The 18819-nt window shown below is 35.5% G+C and overlaps 1 protein-coding gene across 2 annotated transcripts in view; it reads left to right on the forward strand.

Annotated features, from left to right (window-relative positions):
- The window catches only part of EAF2 (ELL associated factor 2), a 50037-nt gene that overhangs the window by 3739 nt on the left and 27479 nt on the right, over positions 1-18819 (forward strand). For both annotated transcript variants that reach the window (XM_034659346.1, XM_002927231.4), the window contains exons 2-4: positions 4116-4210; positions 11261-11397; positions 14314-14459. In XM_034659346.1, the coding sequence (XP_034515237.1) occupies positions 4116-4210; positions 11261-11397; positions 14314-14459 (378 nt within the window). The remainder of the gene's footprint in view (positions 1-4115; positions 4211-11260; positions 11398-14313; positions 14460-18819) is intronic.

Below are 18819 nucleotides of genomic sequence, written 5' to 3' on the forward strand. Positions count from 1 at the left end.
AGCAAAATAATTAAAAATGTGAATAAGTTCAGAATAGTTTTGATTTGTTGATTATAAATTCATGCTTATCATTAAGTAAAGCTACAGATATTTTTAGTACGTTTCTGTCTCTTATAGTTGTCCCATAGACGTCTAGGCTTCAGGGACTTGGGAATCTCTTGAAATTATGCAGTACTTGATATGTATATTCATATATGCATTTTTTTCTGTGGAGAGAATCTATAGCTGATTTATAATTTCATCAGATTCCCATAGGGACTTATCATTATTCCTCATCTCCTAACAACCCCTCCACCACCAATATATGCAAAAGTTAAGAACTGAATATAAGGCAAAAAGGCTATAGGTTATGAGTGGATGGAGTATGTGGCTTGAGTTCCTGACTTGATTTTTTTACTGGCTTCATTACTTTAGAGGAGTTCCCTATTGGTAAAATGTGGGTGAGAATCTTCAAAGAGTTGTTGTGAAGATCTAAAGTGATGATATGTTATAAAGGAAAAGAATCAATATTTAAACACTAAAACAGAGGTTATAGATTAACAGCCTATTGGCTGAGTTTGACATTAGAGATGCTTTGTTTGACCCACACAGCTGTTGTTTTAACAGAAATTAGTTGTAAATATGTAAAAATCAAGATCTTTTATACAGAAATCTGGATTACCAGCTTCTCTTTCAAAAATCAGAAGATAACCTGGTCACACCAAACCCATATTCCTCTTGGCAGCAGTTGGTGGTATTCTTGAGATTGGGCTTATTCACTGTGGTTCCCCGCTGGTCTGCTTCACTGCTTTGGGTGACCTTTCTGGCCTCTTCTCTAAAGCATTATTTAGCTGTAGTTAAATGACAGCCATATATCCCAGTATTGTCCTTTGTGTCACTGTCAGAAAAATATGGGAGATCAGAGAACCATGGTTTTACTCTAGGATGTCATTTCTGTTTTACCTATTTATCATAGAGAATTCTTTATTGTCAAATATTAAGTTATGGGTGCCCTCTATGAGAACAAAAATGTACTAGTGAAAAGTACAAAAGGAATATGGCAGTATCTACCCTAAAGAAATGAGAGTCTTGAAGTACAGATGAATCTGATCCTCAGGAAACAATTAGAAAACAAGCCTTTTGCATATAATTTAACTGAAATAAGGTTATACTTAAAATAAGTTTGGAGAAGGTTCAGAGAAGGATAAACAATGAACCAGTGTCAATTACAAAGATCTCATATGTGCCCATTATATTAAAGGCATTATGCTAGGAGCCATAATTCAGGAGGAATTAAAGTATGAAGCATTATGCTTTAAAAAATTGCAGTCCAAAAAGGCATGTACAGGAAGAGGTAAATAATGCCACGTCATTTATGTTAGGTTTTGATGAATGGTATGGTAAATGCTACAGAAGTGGGGGTGGGGGTGGGGACAGAGAGAGATTTTGGAGAGTAGGGAAAGGGCTCCACCCAGCGACTACTTTAGGGAAGAGGAGACTTTGAAATAGGATTCACATTCTAAGAGCAAAAACAGAAAAGCAGATGAGCAAGCTGTAGGTACTTTGATAGTTTAGCTATTCGTTGATCGAAAACTAGTTTGTCCTCAGCAATAGTAAAAGATGGCTCTGAAAGATATTATGGAAAAAGACATAGTGATTAAATGTGAGTGATGAAGAAGATTAAGGAATATTTACAGGAATACTTACACTGGTGAGCAGAACCTTGAAGGATAGTTAAAATTAGGATGTTGTGGACACTTAAAGATGAACAAAGACTTTTATTTTGGGTACCCCCGTAGGCCATGATGATAAATTACTTATATTAAAACATTTTAAGTGGTAATTACTTTATTTATTCTGTATACATCCTTATAAAATGAAGTTTTCACTTTAGGGTTTCAAATGATATTTACTAGCTCAAATTGAACTTATCTTCTTTCTCCACCAATGTTGATATCAATAAGACTAATATCAGGCACATGGGTGGCTCAGTTGGTTAAGTGTCTGCCTTTGGCTTGGGTCATGATCCCGGGGTCCTGGGATGGAGCCCCATGTGGGGCTCCCCGCTCAGTGGGAAGTCTGCTTTGCTCTCTCTCCCCATTCCCCCCCCCCAGCTTGTGCTCTCTCTCTCTCTAGTAAGTAAATAAAATCTTAAAAGAAATAAGACTGATATCAAAGGTGTTGGTCAACCACTTATCTTTTTAGTCTACTAAATTTGGTGGTTCCTTATTCTAGCTTTAACAAATAATTGCATGATCTTGGGCAAGGGACTTAATTTCTTCCACCATCACTTGCCTTATCTGTAAGATAGGGATATACACTACTTTACAGAATTTTTGTGAGGCTTTGAGATAAAAGTAATTAGGAAAAATTTTAAAATAATTATATAAGTAATTATATAAGCAATAGCTGTTATTATTATTTTATTTTGTATCTTTGTTTATTCTCTTGGATTTTCCTGTCTTCTGCTTTCTACTTTCTCTTTATTTCTGTGATACTCAAGGCTCAGTTTGGATTTATTTCCTTCAATATTGTAGTCTTTTAATTAATTAATATTAATTAACACTTATTTCTCTAGAACTTCTTTCAAGCATCAAAAACTTAACACCTAAATTATTTTTTATCTTTCTCATTATCTTACTGCTAATAAACTCCCCAATTTATTTTCAGTCTTTATCCTCATGTTACTACCTAAGGATACACTGTAAATCAAATTCTTTCACATTTTTCATATTGCTTATGTTATTTTTTATCTGTTTCTTAAAATCTAGAAATAAGCATCAAGGTTTTAAGAGATATTGCATGTATTCTGTTTTGAATTAAAGCAGCATGAAGAATAAATTGTATTATAGAGAATACTTACTGTGAATTGTTTATATTCATATGTGCTTAAGGAACTTAAGAATGGATTTCATTTCCTTTCTTAGGGTTGTTATAAGAATTAAATACAAAATGTTAAGCAAGATGCCTAGCAGGAAGTAAGTGCTCCATAAATGTTAGCCATTATAATTATGACTGGGAAGCAGGGCCAGCTTTTGTTTATTGACAGCAAATGATTTGATGAGCACTGGAAGATTCTCTTTTCCCAAGATCTACCTATTATAGTCCCCTAAATTCTAATAAATGTTCAGTACTTTGGATTTAAACTTTTTGTCTTTGGCTTCCCTGTTAATATAAAGATCAGTCTCTTGGGGTAGGGGTAATTGGGAGAGGCCTTTCAGGGATTGATAATGTTCTATCTCTTGATCTGGTTGGTGATTACATATGTGTCACTTTGTGAAAATTCATCAAAGCTTATTCATGTTCTAGTTTGCATGTATACTATATTTTAATAAAGAGTTAACCTGGAAAAAATATGTATTACCCGAGGAATTCTATATCAGAGTTATTGGTCATTGATATGATTTGATGTGAATTATTTTTAAATGGCTTTCGTATCTTAGAGGTTTTTAAACTTGTTCAGCATGTGAAATATCTGGGCACTCTAAATTCCTTCTGGGTAATATATTTTAATAACATTTGAATTTTGATTTAACTCAAAATGAAAGCCTATTTTAAGTTCTTCTGAAGTTGCAGATTTGGTTAAATTTACGTGTCCTTTAATGGTAGGATTCATGAAAAACTCAAACTGCTAAACTCAATGATTGCTTTTTCTTAAGTTTTTCCATAAATATGTATTTACCATGTATTCATTAATTATGTATTCTGCTAGGACAGCTGGCAAGTGATAGTAGACACCCAAGGTGGTTTAAGAAAAATTATGGGAGAAAAAGACTGAAAATTGAAAACATTCTACTGATACCAGTTTTTAGCAAATTGTGAAAACATTGACATTATGTATTTTTTAGCAGTGGAACATCTTAGTCTAGTTTATCTTGACCTAAACAGGATTCGGAGGGAGCATGGTTTGAGGAATACTATTTTAGAGTTTAGTTGTTTCTTTTTTTTTCTCAGAATTATACATACAAAGACAAACGGATTGGATTTTATATGTAATATGAAGACTCTTCTAAACCATTTTAATTACTGGATGTTGCAAAATGATTTATCACGCTGAAACATGCTCATATTTTTGATATCCAGGTACCCAGCTATTGTTCCATTTTATAAAAATCCATATCTGTCTCTATTTTTAGATGACTTCAAACCTGCTTCTATTGACACTTCCTGTGAAGGAGAGCTTGAAGTTGGCAAAGGTGAACAGGTGACAATAACTCTGCCAAATATAGAAGTGAGTATTTGTATATATTTAAACTGAAACTATCCTTTTGCAGGATTTCTGCTAAATTTAAATGAAACTAATTACACAATTCATGTAGTGATGAAGTAATTAACAAATATACCAAAGCAAAAAAACCCTTATTTTAAGCTATTTTAGGTAAAACAATCTGAAAATACTTTTTTTATAATAATATTTTTTTATTACATTGTTAGTCACCATACAGTACATCCCTGTTTTTTGATGTAAAGTTCCATGATTCGTTAGTTGCGTATAACACCCAGTGCACCATGCAATACATGCCTTCCTTACTACCCATCACCAGCCTATCCCATTCCCCCACCCCCCTCCCCTCCTGAAGCCCTCAGTTTGTTTCTCAGAGTCCATAGTCTCTCATGCTTCATTCCCCCTTCTGATTACCCCCCTTTCTTTTTAAAAAATACTTTGATCTATTTAATAAGTAAGTTTCAAGAGCTATCATTTCAAATGATTTGAAACACTTGGAGGCCTAAACATATACTTATTAAATGATTATGATGAGCCAAATTTTGTACTCTGAACTAGGAACAATAGCATATTCTTGGCCTTCTAGTCCTAATCTGTTATAGCAGAAAGACACACAGATGTCTAATGCTATACATTAGAACATGTACAAAATTCTGTGCAAGCACATAAGTGGAATCAAATACTCTGCCTGGAATATCACTTAGCCATCAGAAAGAATGATTACCCAACATTTGCATCAACATGAATGGGACTGGAGGAGATTATGCTCAGTGAAATAAGTCAAGCAGAGAAAGACAATTGTCATATGGTTTCAGTCATTTGTGGAACATAAGGAATAGCAGGGAGATCATTAGGAGAAGGAAGGGAAAAATGAAGAGGGGAAGGAAGGGAAAAATGAAGGGGGGGATAAACAGAGGGGAAAATGAACCACGAGAGACCATGGACTCTGGGAAACAAACTGAGGGTTTTAGAGGGGAAGGGTATGGGGGGATGGGCCAGCCCAGTGAAGGGTATTAAGGAGGGCACGTATTGCATGGAGCACTGGGTGTTATATGCAAACAATAAATCATGGAACACTACATCAAAAACTAATGAAGTACTGTGTGGTGACTAACATACCAGAATTTAAAAAAAAAATATTCTGCCTGGTAGAATCTTGAAAGGCTTCACATGGCAGATGCTATTTGCCCTGAGCCTTGAAGGAGAAGTAGAATTTCATCAGGCAGAAAGGGAGTAGACTATTCTAGGCAGAAGGAACAGTATGTAAATGGCTCTAATAGAGAAAGAACAAGAAGTTCGTGGAATGAATGAATTAATGTAGTGAATAAATGACAGAATTATAAAAAATGGTTGATAGCAGTAGAGTCTGGAAAGGTAGATTGGGGTCAAACTGTGAAAAATATATTATCTTCTAATGTAGAATTTCGACTTTATTCCATAGGTATTAGAGTACCATTAGAGGTTTTAAAGCAGAGTAATAACATGATTAGATTTGTGCTTTTAGAGTGATTTTAGCAATAGTTTGGGGAATGGGTTAGAGAAGAAAGAGGCTAGGTCAGGGAGGCTTTAACCAAAGTTTTGTCCATTTAAAAAATTTCCAGAATTTTCCAAGTAACACTGTCAAATACTATTTACATAAATAGACAAATTATTTGTTGCTCTAGGTTTCTCAGTTTTTGAGTTCGAAATTTCTTTGTAATCAACTTGTTTCTTTTTTTTTTCTTTTATACTGACTTGGTCTATTCTCAAAGAACACAAAGACTGTAACTTTATATTTTAACATATAGAGAAAGCACTGGACTGAGATTACTTTTCTTTGTTTTCTTTAATTTCTTTTTTTTTTTAAAGATTTTATTTATTTATTTGACAGAGATAGAGACAGCCAGCGAGAGAGGGAACACAAGCAGGGGGAGTGGGAGAGGAAGAAGCAGGCTCATAGCAGAGGAGCCTGATGTGGGGCTCGATCCCATAACGCTGGGATCACGCCCTGAGCCGAAGGCAGACGCTTAACCACTGTGCCACCCAGGCGCCCCTGTTTTCTTTAATTTCTTAACAGAAGTGACTTTGTGCCAGTTCATCAACATTCTCTTGTATGCATTTATGAGATGATTTGTTGTGATTAGAGGTAGAGCAAGCAAGCTGTCTATCCTCTAGTCTTCTAGTCTTCTTATTTTTTTCAGTCAACACTATTTATTGAGATCCCACTGTTATGTCAGACTGTATCAGTTGCTGCCTCTGAAACTTTTCCTAAGGTTAATTAAATTTGTGGGGGAGGCTTCTCATTTGCTCCCTTACAAACTGAAGGAAATGAACAACCAAGTCCGTGAGACATGTGGATGAATAAACTTTTGTATTACTCTATTATGAAAAGCTGGCATCTCTAAAATAGTTTGGAAATTTAGTACCCATATGTCTAAGGCTTTTTAGCTCTATGATGTTTATTAAAGAAAAACCTAAACCATCTCCTTAATTCTAAAAGTTATTGAAAAGCCTTAAATTGATAACAGGTACCACTAGCCTGGTCTCAGATTATAGGATTATTGATCAGCGATGATTGGTTTGCAAAAAAACTGTAGCTGGGTTCTTCTTTGCCATGTAGAATATTCTTTTCTCAAATTAATAATCCTTCCATCCTCATTCCTTGCACTGCTTTTCTCTTACAAACAGATGGGGATTCTTACATTTATTAATAAAACTTTCTCATTCATGCATATCCTTCTTTAAGCAAGAGTCCCATCCACCATGTGTTTAGTATGATCTCAACTTAAATATCTCTTTAGGGAATGACAAGTATAGAAGGAAGTTTACAAGCCTTCAAATTGTAAATTTCTAAAACAGCAAAGAAATAATTTGGGAAGAAGTAACCCTCCCAAAAGTCCACCAGATATATATCCAAAAAAATATGTCTCAATATTTGTATGTGTATATATGTGCATGAGGAAGAGAAACAGATGGGCAGATGGACCATATATACATGTACCTTTGTGTGGTAGCTCCTGTGCTAGGCAGCTATTGGGAATACAGCAGAAGACTAGACATAGCCAGTGTCCTGAAAAATATTACCATTTAATGAGGAAGACAGGAAATAACTGATTAAAATATAGAAATGTAAGGACTGTCACAGAATATACACAGAATATTACAGAAGTGCAGAAGAGAACTCAGCAGAGAAAGAAAAGATGCCAGGCTATGCTGTCTTGAAGAAGAGTTGAAGTTACCCAGGTAAAGGAAAGAGGGAAACCATTTTAGGCAGAGAAAAGAAAAAAACATGGGCTAAGATAAGGCAACAAAAAAGTCTGTTACATTTGAAGAACTACATATAAGCCCCTGTCGCTAAATCAGATGGAGTCCACTAGGGACATAGTGGGAGATGGAAAGGTATTTAGAAATCAGATAAAAAAGGACTTAATGTGTAATGCAAAATAATTTAAACTTTATCCAATAACCCGTTTAGACAGCTGGAATGAAAGAGAATAGTTAAAATTACCACCTGTAGAAAGCAAATATTTTTTTCTGCTGGCCATACAGTCCTAGAACAATTGTGAGTAAGAATAGAAATTACATTCTCAAATACATTTTGTGGGTTTTCTTCCCTGAAATAAAGAACTTCTTTAAACAAATAGGAGGTTTACATTTCTTCAGAGTTCTTGATTTTGTGGAAATGTAATGATTGTTAGTTTGAGGCATTGAGATTCTCTATTTTCTTTATGAATTTGCTTTCATCATCTGAGTAAAAAATGACTAGAAGCTAGAAGTCATCCTATAAAATAGAACTTTTATTATACTATACTTTTAAGAGTACCTTCAGTTTCTGGCAGTTCCTTCATAGGGTAGATTTTCTAATTTTCATTCCTCTGGATTTTCTTTGCTAGTCCCAAGTAGAAGAACCTAATAAAAATGAAGACAATTAAGCTGGTTAATATTGGGCATTTACAAATCTCTCTTCCTTACAAATAATTCCTATAATTGACTATTATAAAATTTCAAAATGTTAAATTTTGAAGGGAAAAGACTTAATTAACTATAATGATTTGTCATTGGTGTTGTCCAAATTTGGCATTCTTTAGTGCTGTCTCTCTCTCTTGAGGAGTACTTTTGTGGGACTCAATGAAAAGTCCACTGGAAATTTCCAACTAAACTTCCTGTTATGCAGGAAATGCATCTCTAATGGTTGTTTATGCCTTTAGCCCCCAAATGCTGGACTTGTGAAAGTTCTGTATGTCAGATGCGCTACTATGCCTCTTTAAACCACCCTCTTGGGCAACATGCCTTCCAGGATGAACCTGGTTTGATTCTGTCCACTGAGTGTTTAACTCAAATGAGAGAAGAATCCACCACACTCTTGGGACCTCAGCTTATTTTAGGACTGGTTCTGTTTGAACATCCTATGACAGTTATATTTTTTAATGAATTGTATCTTTTATCTATATATCTTTTAATTCTGTTTTTGTGATTTTAAGCTTAACTACTACCTTGTCTAATATTAATATTGCCACCCTTGCTTTCTTTTGATTTGCATGTTCATGAAATCTCAGTGTCTGTTTCTTTTATTTAGCTGATATTTTGTTTTAAGTATATCGTTTGTTAACAGAATAAAGTTTCTTTTTTTATTTTAAGTATATCTTTTGTTAACAGAATATTGTTTCATTTTTTTATTAATTTATTTTTTAGAGAGAGAACATGTGAGCAGAGGTAGGGGCAGAAGGAGAGGGAGAGAAAGAACACCAAACAGACTCCACACTGAGCATGGAGCCTGATGTGGGGCTCAGTCTCACAATCCTGAGATCATGACCCTGAGATCATGACCTGAGCCAAAATCAAGAGTCGGGCACTCAACCAACTGAGCCACCCAGGTGCCCCATTCTGTTTCATTTTTAAACCCAGTTAGAAATGTTCTGTTTTTATTAAGAGAATTCTAGCCACATTTAGTTTAAAGCTGATGTGCTTGATTTTTATATCTATCATCTTTAGTATATTTATTAGTTATTTTAATTTTTCTCTGATTTGTGTTTTATTAGTTTCATTAACCATCTCTTCTTTCCTTTCTTTTTCCCCCCTCCTATTTGGGAATACAATTGTAGTTTTCTCTTCCATTACTGATTAATTTCCTTTCCTGGTATTCATAATCAGACATGATCAGATTTCCCTGTCAGCAGATGGGGGACAAAACTGGAAGGAGAGTAGGGAGGAAGATAATAGTAACCTAGGTGAGATGATGATTGGATTCTGAATTTGGGCAATAGTGACCTAGGTGAGATGATGATTGGATTCTGAATTTGGGCAATAGCAGTAAATATAGAGATGATTGGATGTATTCAGTAGTTTTTTTTTTCTTTTTGAGGATTGAATGATTTAATGTTGTACATACAGAACACTTGGAACAATGTCCAGTACTCTGTAGATGTTCACATACGTTTATACAAGGCAGTCTTTTTAAAAGGTAATTCCAGGGGCACCTGGGTGGCTCAGTTGGTTGACCATCGGACTCTTGATTTTGGCTCAGGTCATGATCTCAGGATCCTGAGATCCAGTTCCAGTCTGGGTTCCATGCTGGGTGTGGAACCTGCTTAGGATTCTCTCTCTTCCTCTCCCTCTGCCCCTCCCCCTGCTCGCAAGTGCTCTCGATGCAATAAATTAATAAAGTAAGTAAGTAAATAAATAAATAAATAAATGGTCCTTCTGCTTAGAGGCCTCCAAATGCTTCTCATGACTTGCAGAAAAAATCTCAAACCCTCCCCACGGCCAGCAAGACACTGCAGGATCTAACACTCATCCATCTGCCCAAGGTCATCTCCCTTTCCCACAGCCCTTCCCTCTCACTTCACCTTTCTGGCCTCAGATCCTTTGCACTTGCTGTTCCCTTTTCCTGGAGCTCTCTACCTTCAGTTCTATGGTGGCTGAGTTCTTATCTTTCAGGCTGCCTCTGATTTAAATTTCACTTCCTCACAATAGTTATTTAGAGGCAAAGATAGTTCATATGCTTAGGAGTTTCCTCGTACTTTAATACCCCTTCCTTGGGGTATGGAATAAGGAGGTAGGCAGTAATTGAAGTTTAAAATAGGAATGGTGCTCAATTTAATAAAGAAAAAACTTTACTTTTTAAAAACTTGTTCAAAATGTGGAAGGCAGGTATAGAGGCTATGAAAACCTTATTTAACTTGTTACTTAGAATCAAAATGTTCATATTGTTCATATTCAACATCCATTTAGTATCTGTGTTAGGTGGTAGGAGCAAGAAAAGAAATTATGATCCAGGCCTTTATTCTTTAGGAACTCAAAGCACAATAATGTATTGTAATTTTAAGATCTATTCTAAGTAGAAATACAAATATCTTTAAGAAGAATATTGTACAAATCTCTTATCAACTGTAATTTGAGTCCTTGGGTTGCTATTTAGAGGTATCTTACTCATTTCTTCCTCTATTCCTTATATTTGCTGTAAACTGAGAGTTATATCTAAAGGCTTGATGAGAGTTAGATTCCGTGTGCGTGTGTGTGTGTGTGTGTGTGTGTGTGTTTAGGCAAGAATACTCTATAGGTGATGCTGCTTACCTTCTTTTATATCATATCATGAAGGTTATGTCTGGTTGTCCCACTTTTAATAATGCTAAAATTAATTAGCGAGGTTTAGCATAACAGGTGATTTACATAGGGAAGTACCACTTTAAGAAAATACCAGATTTAAAAAAAAACTAAATTTATGAAGGAAGAAGAGGGTGGGTAGGAAATATGATTTAGGGCGTCTGTTCCCTTATCTGTAAAATGTATTGGTTGCATTAAAATTGAATCCCAATTGCCTGTTGTAGACCAATGAAACAAACCTTTAATGACTCAGGGCAAGTACTTCCTCTGTTCCCTTTCCTTAATGGTAGCAGGTTTGAGACCTCAGCTTTGCTTCATCTGTCTTTTTTACTATGAATCCTTGTTGTCTGAGTAATAAACTTAGGAAGTTAGGTTACTTGAGGTATAATATAGATTGAGAAACACAGATCTCAAAGAGCCTCCCAACTGAATTTCCGTGATAATTCAAGTAATGATAATTAACTTTTTAAACAGGGTTCAACTCCACCAGTAACTGTTTTCAGAGGTTCAAAGAAACCTTACTTAAAGGAATGCATTTTAATTATTAACCATGACACTGGAGAATGCCGACTAGAAAAACTCAGCAGCAACATCACTGTAAAAAAAACAAGGTATGTGGTTAATGAAATAGATTACTTTATCAACAAATAAATTGCTAAGGAAATGTCAGTGAAAGAAATTATTGGATTAAGTCACATTATTATACAAGGATTATTTCTGCATGGTACAAAAATGTTTTAATTTTTTTCCAAGTTCACATTTGGTAGACATCCTTAACACTTCTTCCTATGATATATAACAGCTTTTTTGTTTCTTAATGTTTTCTATATGTGTAGGTTTACCTTTTATTCTATTGTAGATGCTTTCATAGAATTGGACTGAAAAGAGCCATTATACACTCTCCAAAATAATTTCATCTTCATTAGTGAAAATTTATTGAGCACCTAGAATATGTAAGGTACTAGAAAAAGGAAAGTTTCTTATGCAAATACTAACCTCAAAATGTCTGCATTTTAATTGGTTTAACAGATCATTCCATTTAAAAAGTCAGTAAGAATATAGCCATCTCAAATTCTTGTTTGCAAATAGGTGGTGAATTTATCATGTAATATAAGGGACCTATACTAAAAGCCATAAAAATAGCATAGACAAAAATTGTTCTACGACTTAAAGGAAGGGAGAAGTTAGCATTTATTGAAGCATTTAGGGAGTCCCTACTGATGTCTTGAGAGGTTAAGAATTTGAAGGGATACATGCACCCTGATGTTTATAGCAGTGTTATCAATAATTAGCCAAAATATGGAAACGGCCCAAATGTCCACCAACTGATGAATGGATAAAGAAGATGTGGTATATATATACATATAATGGAATGTTACCCAGCCATAAAAAAGAATGAAATCTTGCCATTTGCAACGACATGGATGGAGCCAGAGAGTGTTATGCTAAGTGAAATAAGTCAGTCAGAGAGAGACAAATAACATGATTTCACTCATATGTGGAATTTAAGAAACAAAACAAACATATAGGGAAAAAAGAGAGAGAGAGGCAAACCGAGAAACATGCTCTTAACTATAGAGAACAAACTGATGGTTACCAGATGGGAGGTGGGTGGAGGGATGAGTTAAGTGGGTGGTGGGGATTTACCCCAAAAATACAGACGTAGTGAAGAGAAGGGCCATATGCATCCCAATGTTCATAGCAGCATTGTCCACAATAGCTAAATCATGGAAGGAACCGAGATGCCCTTCAACAGATGACTGGATTAAGAAGTTGTGGTCCATACATACAATGGAATATTACTCAGCTATCAGAAAGAACGAGTTCTCAACATCTGCTGCAACATGGATGGCACTGGAGGAGATAATGCTAAGTGAAATAAGTCAAGCAGAGAAAGACAATTATATGATTTCTCTCATCTATGGAACATAAGAACTAGGAAGATCGGTAGGAGAAGAAAGGGATAAAGAAAGGGGGGGTAATCAGAAGGGGGAATGAAGCATGAGAGACTATGGACTACGAGAAACAAACTGAGGGCTTCAGAGGGGAGGGGGATGGGGGAATGGGGTAGGCTGGTGATGGATAGTAAGGAGGGCACGTATTGTATGGTGCATTGGGTGTTATACGCAACTAATGAATCATCGAACTTTACATCAGGAACCAGGGATGTACTGTATGGTGACTAACATAATATAATAAAATCATTTAAAAAAATAATAAATGGGTGGTGGGGATTAAGAAGGGCACTTGTGATGAGCACTGGGTGTTGTATATAGTGGTGAATCACTAAACTCTACACCTGAAATTAATATTATACTGTACATTAACTACCTAGAATTTAAATAAAAACATTTTAAAAAAAGATTTAGAGATTTTTTCCCCCAAACATACTTTATGATAAGAATTATTATGGGTGCTTGTTAAATATGAGTTCCCAAGTCCAACTTCAGATCAGAGAAGGGACCTGGGAAGCTCTATTTTTATTATCCCCTCTCTGCCCTGGTATTTTTATTAGTAGGAAAGTTTGGAGAATTTTTAATTGATCAGAGAGAAAATGAAGTTTTAGACAAACTTTGAAGGCAGGAATATATCTGTCTTATTTGGAGCCAGTGAGTAAGACCTGTTTGAAAAGAGCAGTGCCCATGTATAAGTAGATTGACATGCTTATATTTTTTTGAAACATTAATCCACCAAACAAGTTGAGTAAAATGAAACAATGTGGGAAACAGAAAAATGCATAAACCATAATTTTTGGAAGTAGGAATAAAGAGAACAGTGAGGTTCTAAATACTCTGTGAAGGTAGAACTGACACAATTTGGTGACTGGAAATGGAAGATACAGCATAAATGTATTATATACTCTTAAAAGTATTCAAAAGAAAATATATGGGGGCGCCTGGGTGGCTCAATCTTTAAGCGTCTGCCTTTGGCTCAGGGCGTGATCCCAGCGTTCTGGGATCGAGCCCCACATCAGGCTCCTCCGCTGGGAGCCTGCTTCTTCCTCTCCCACTCCCCCTGCTTGTGTTCCCTCTCTCGCTAGCTGTGTCTCTCTCTGTCAAATAAATAAATAAAATCTTAAAAAAAAAAAAAAAAGAAAGTATATGAATCTCCTTTAGTAACATGTCTTTAAGTTAGGATGAAAAATGTGAAAGTGATTTGATTTAAACAGAAATGATAATTTTAGAATTTAGGAGATATGCTGTATTTGTTATACACTTATGTATAATTTCCATTTATTTGTAATTTGTGTATGTTTCATGTCTTAAATTTTAAGCAGTAGTCTTGTTTTTATTCACATTTGTATCCCCCATTGGATCTGTGTGTATATCACGCATATAGTAGGGCTCAATAAGTATTTGTTAAATAAATATTTGTTAAATATTGAACTAAATTAATATTTTAATTTTTGAATGTCATTTTAAGGATCCCTAGGGAAAAGAATAAGTGGTCAATTTTAGTAACATTGTAAGTTGCGGTTGTTAAATTTCTATCATCCCTGTTTTGGCCTTTGATATTCTTAATTGCAGAGTTGAAGGAAGTAGTAGAATTCAGTATCGTGTAGAGCAACAGCAGCAACAAATGCGGAATTCAGCTAGGACTCCCAATCTTGTGAAACATTCTCCATCTGAAGACAAAATGTCTCCAGCATCTCCAATGGATGATATTGAAAGAGGTAAAATCTAAGTGTGTATAATGCCCCTTGTAAGAAATTATTAAGAAATGTTAGGTAAAATTTTTCATTTTAATTAACAAGGGGACTAACTTTGAACTGTTATTGCGAGCATAATATTTTTTGTTAATTGTGGGTTTTTCTGGGGGAAGTGTGTGGTTTATGATTTAGGGTATTTTCTCAGTAAGACTGTATCTATAGAACAGAATTTATATCTTTTATTATTATTCAGGGGAAAAAGTAGCTATTTAGATGTTTGTAAGTAGAGTTTTCTTCTTTTTGACAGTTGTAATGATTGATTGATTTTTGACAGTTGTGAAAATTTAAATTGAATTCCTCACAGCATCTTTCTGTTGAAGTTCTTTATGTATAGCCAGACTATAGATATCTAAGATGTCACCAAACCAATAGTGAAATGAGGAGATGTAATAAGATGTAATAAGTTCTTCTGAATTGCTTGCTTACTTCCCAGCAGGTAAGTGTTTCTAGGGAGGTATAGTCCTTTTGAAAGTAAGGAAACTTAAATCTCCATTTTTTTTTTTTCTAGCTTCAGGTTGATAGGAGTAAAACTCTGGTCACCTGATCACAAAGTATATTTGCTTCTACACTCTTCCTTCATAGTTTGCATGTAGCTCTCCAATTCCATTTCTGCCCTTCTAGGCCCATTATAGTATTACTTCCCCAACATATTAGTGAGCAAAGAATAGGTAAGCTCAAAACCTTTGTTGCTTGAATTTCATTTCATTTATTTTATTTTATTACCATATCTTCTTCCAAAATGGGTTTTAATAATGATTATACATCTATATAACAAAATCCTATAATCAAAAATCAAGATATTGAAAGGGAAGAGGATTTGCTAATTATTTAAAATTATTTAAATATTTACTGATTATTAAAACATTCAATTTAGATCTGTGCTTCCTAGCCGCTAAGACAAAAATGGAGACCTAAGTAGCATATTTTGTATTGTCTAAGGGACAAGTTCCAAAGAATCAGACTCTTCCTTGCTATTAAGTCTAAAAGGAATTAATCATATGGAACCTGTTTTAGGGAGTATTAAACTGTATAGTATCTTCAACAATAATTTTACAGTACAAGAAGAAATCCCTCTTTGTTTTTTAGCAACGACCTTAATAAAAGCATTGTATTGAAGCATTGTATTGTAAAGGATAAATTATCATGATCCAAACATAAGATCCAATTTTATATAAGATTTTACCTTGAGATGTTTTTTAAAAAAATTTTCATTATGTTATGTTATTCACCATACAGTACATTATTAGTTTTTGATGTAGTGTTCCATGATTCATTGTTTGTGTATAACACCCAGTGTTCCATGTAATACATGCCCTCCTTAATATCCATCACTGGCCTAGCCCAATCCCCCACCTCCTCCCCTCTGAAACCCTCAGTTTGTTTCTCAGAGTCCATAGTCTCTCGTGGTTCATTCCCCCTTCAGTTTACCTGCCCCTTCATTCTTCCCTTCCTTCTCCTACCTATCTCCCTGCTATTCCTTATGTTCCACAAATGACTGAAACCATATGATAATTGTCTTTCTCTGCTTGACTTATTTCACTTAGCATAATCTCCTCCAGACCCATCCATGTTGCTGCAAATTGGGTAATCGTTCTTTCTGATGGCTGAGTAATATTCCATTGTATATGTGGACCACATATTCTTTATCCAGTCGTCTGTTGAAGGGCATGTTGGCTCCTTCCACAATTTAGCTATTGTGGACAATGCTGCTATGAACATTGGGGTGTATATGGCCCTTCTCTTCACTACGTCTGTATCTTTGGGGTAAATACCCAGTAGTGCAATTGCTGGGTCATAGGATAGCTCTATTTTTAAATTTTGTGGGACTGCCACACTGTTTTCCAAAGTGGCTGTANCCTAGCCCAATCCCCCACCTCCTCCCCTCTGAAACCCTCAGTTTGTTTCTCAGAGTCCATAGTCTCTCGTGGTTCATTCCCCCTTCAGTTTACCTGCCCCTTCATTCTTCCCTTCCTTCTCCTACCTATCTCCCTGCTATTCCTTATGTTCCACAAATGACTGAAACCATATGATAATTGTCTTTCTCTGCTTGACTTATTTCACTTAGCATAATCTCCTCCAGACCCATCCATGTTGCTGCAAATGTTGGGTAATCGTTCTTTCTGATGGCTGAGTAATATTCCATTGTATATGTGGACCACATATTCTTTATCCAGTCGTCTGTTGAAGGGCATGTTGGCTCCTTCCACAATTTAGCTATTGTGGACAATGCTGCTATGAACATTGGGGTGTATATGGCCCTTCTCTTCACTACGTCTGTATCTTTGGGGTAAATACCCAGTAGTGCAATTGCTGGGTCATAGGATAGCTCTATTTTTAAATTTTGTGGGACTGCCACACTGTTTTCCAAAGTGGCTGTACCAACTTGCATTCCCATTAACAGAGGGTTCCCCTTTCTCCACATCCTCTCCAACATTTGCTGTTTCTTGCCTTGTCCATTTTTGCCATTCTAACTGGTGTGAGGTGGTATCTCCATGTGGTTTTGATTTGAATTTTCCTGATGGCTAATGATTTTGAACATTTTTTCATGTGTCTGTTAGCCATTTGTATGTCTTCATTGGAAAAGTGTCTATTCATATCTTCTGTCCATTTTTTGATTTGATTATTTGTTTCTCGTGTATTGAGTTTGAGAAGTTCTTTATAGATCTTGGATACTAGCCTTTTATCTGTAGTTTCATTTGCAAATATCTTCTCCCGTTCTGTGGGTTGCCTGTTTGTTTTGATGACTGTTTCCTTTGCTGTGCGGAAACTTTTTATCTTGATGAAGTCCCAAAAGTTCTTTTTTTCTTTTGTTTCCATTGCCTTTGGAGACACGTCATGAAAAAAGTTGCTGTGGCCGATGTCGAAGAGGTTACAGCCTATGTTCTCCTCCATGATTTTGATGGATTCCTATCTCACATCGAGGTCTTTCATCCATTTGGAGTTTATCTTTGTGTATGGTGTGAGAGAGTGGTCAAGTTTCATTCTTTTGCATATAGCTGTCCAATTTTCCCAGCACCATTTAATGAAGAGACTGATGTTTTTTCCTGCTTTGTCAAAGATTAGTTGACCATAAAGTCGAGAATCCATTTCTGGAGTCTCTATTCTGTTCCATTGGTCTATGTGTCTATGTGTCTATTGTGCCAGTACTGTGCTGTTTTGGTGATCACACCTTTGTAGTATAGCTTGAAATCAGGCAACATGATGCCCCCAGCTTTGTTTTTCTTTTTCAACATTTCCTTGGTGATTCAGGGTCTTTTCGGGTCCCACACAAATTTTAGGATTGTTTGTTCCATCTCTTTGAATAATGTCATTGGTATTTTGATCGGGATGGCATTGAAAGTGTAGATTGCTTTGGGTACCATAGACATTTTAACTATGTTTATTCTTCCGATCCATGAGCATGGAATATTTTTCCATCTTTTTGTGTCTTCTTCAATGTCTTTCATCAGTGTTCTGTAGTTTCTAGAGTATAGATCCTTCACCTCTCTGGTTAAGTTTATTCCGAGATATCTTATGGTTCTTGGTGCTATTGTAAATGGAATTGATTCCCTAATTTCTCTTTCTTCAGTTTCATTGTTCGTGTATAGAAACGCAACTGATTTCTGATTGATTTTGTATCCTGCCACATTACTGAATTGTTGTATGAGTTCTAGTAATTTGGGGGTGGAGTCTTTTTGGTTTTCCATATAAAGTATCATGTCATCTGCGAAGAGAGTTTGACTTCTTCTTTGCCAATTTGAATACCTTTTATTCTTTTTTATTGTCTGATTGCTGTTGCTACGACTTCTAGTACTATGTTGAACAATAATGGCAAGAGTGGGCATCCTTGTCATGTTCCTGATCTTAAGGGAAAGGCTCTCAGCTTTTCCCCATTGAGAATGATATTCGCTGTAGGCTTTTCATAGATGGTTTTTATGAAATTGAGGAATGTACCCTCTATCCCTATACTCTGAAGAGTTTTAATCAGGAAAGGATGCTGTATTTTGTCAAAGGTTTTTTCTGCATCAATTGAGAGGATCATATGGTTCTTCTCTCTTCTCTTATTAGTGCGATCTATCACACTGATCGATTTGCAAATGTTGAACCACCCTTGCAACCCAGGTATGAATCCCACTTGGTCATGATGGATAATCCTTTTAATGTACTGTTGGATTCTATTAGCAAGGATCTTGTTGAGAATTTTGGCATCCGTATTCATCAGGGATATCGGTCTGTAATTCTCCTTTTTTATGGGGTCTTTGCCTGGTTTGGATATCAAGGTAATACTGGCCTCATAGAATGAGTTTGGTAGTTTTCCTTCTGTTTCTATTTTTTGAAACAGCTT

Source organism: Ailuropoda melanoleuca, chromosome 1 (assembly GCF_002007445.2).
Source record: "Ailuropoda melanoleuca isolate Jingjing chromosome 1, ASM200744v2, whole genome shotgun sequence".
Taxonomy (NCBI): domain Eukaryota; kingdom Metazoa; phylum Chordata; class Mammalia; order Carnivora; family Ursidae; genus Ailuropoda; species Ailuropoda melanoleuca.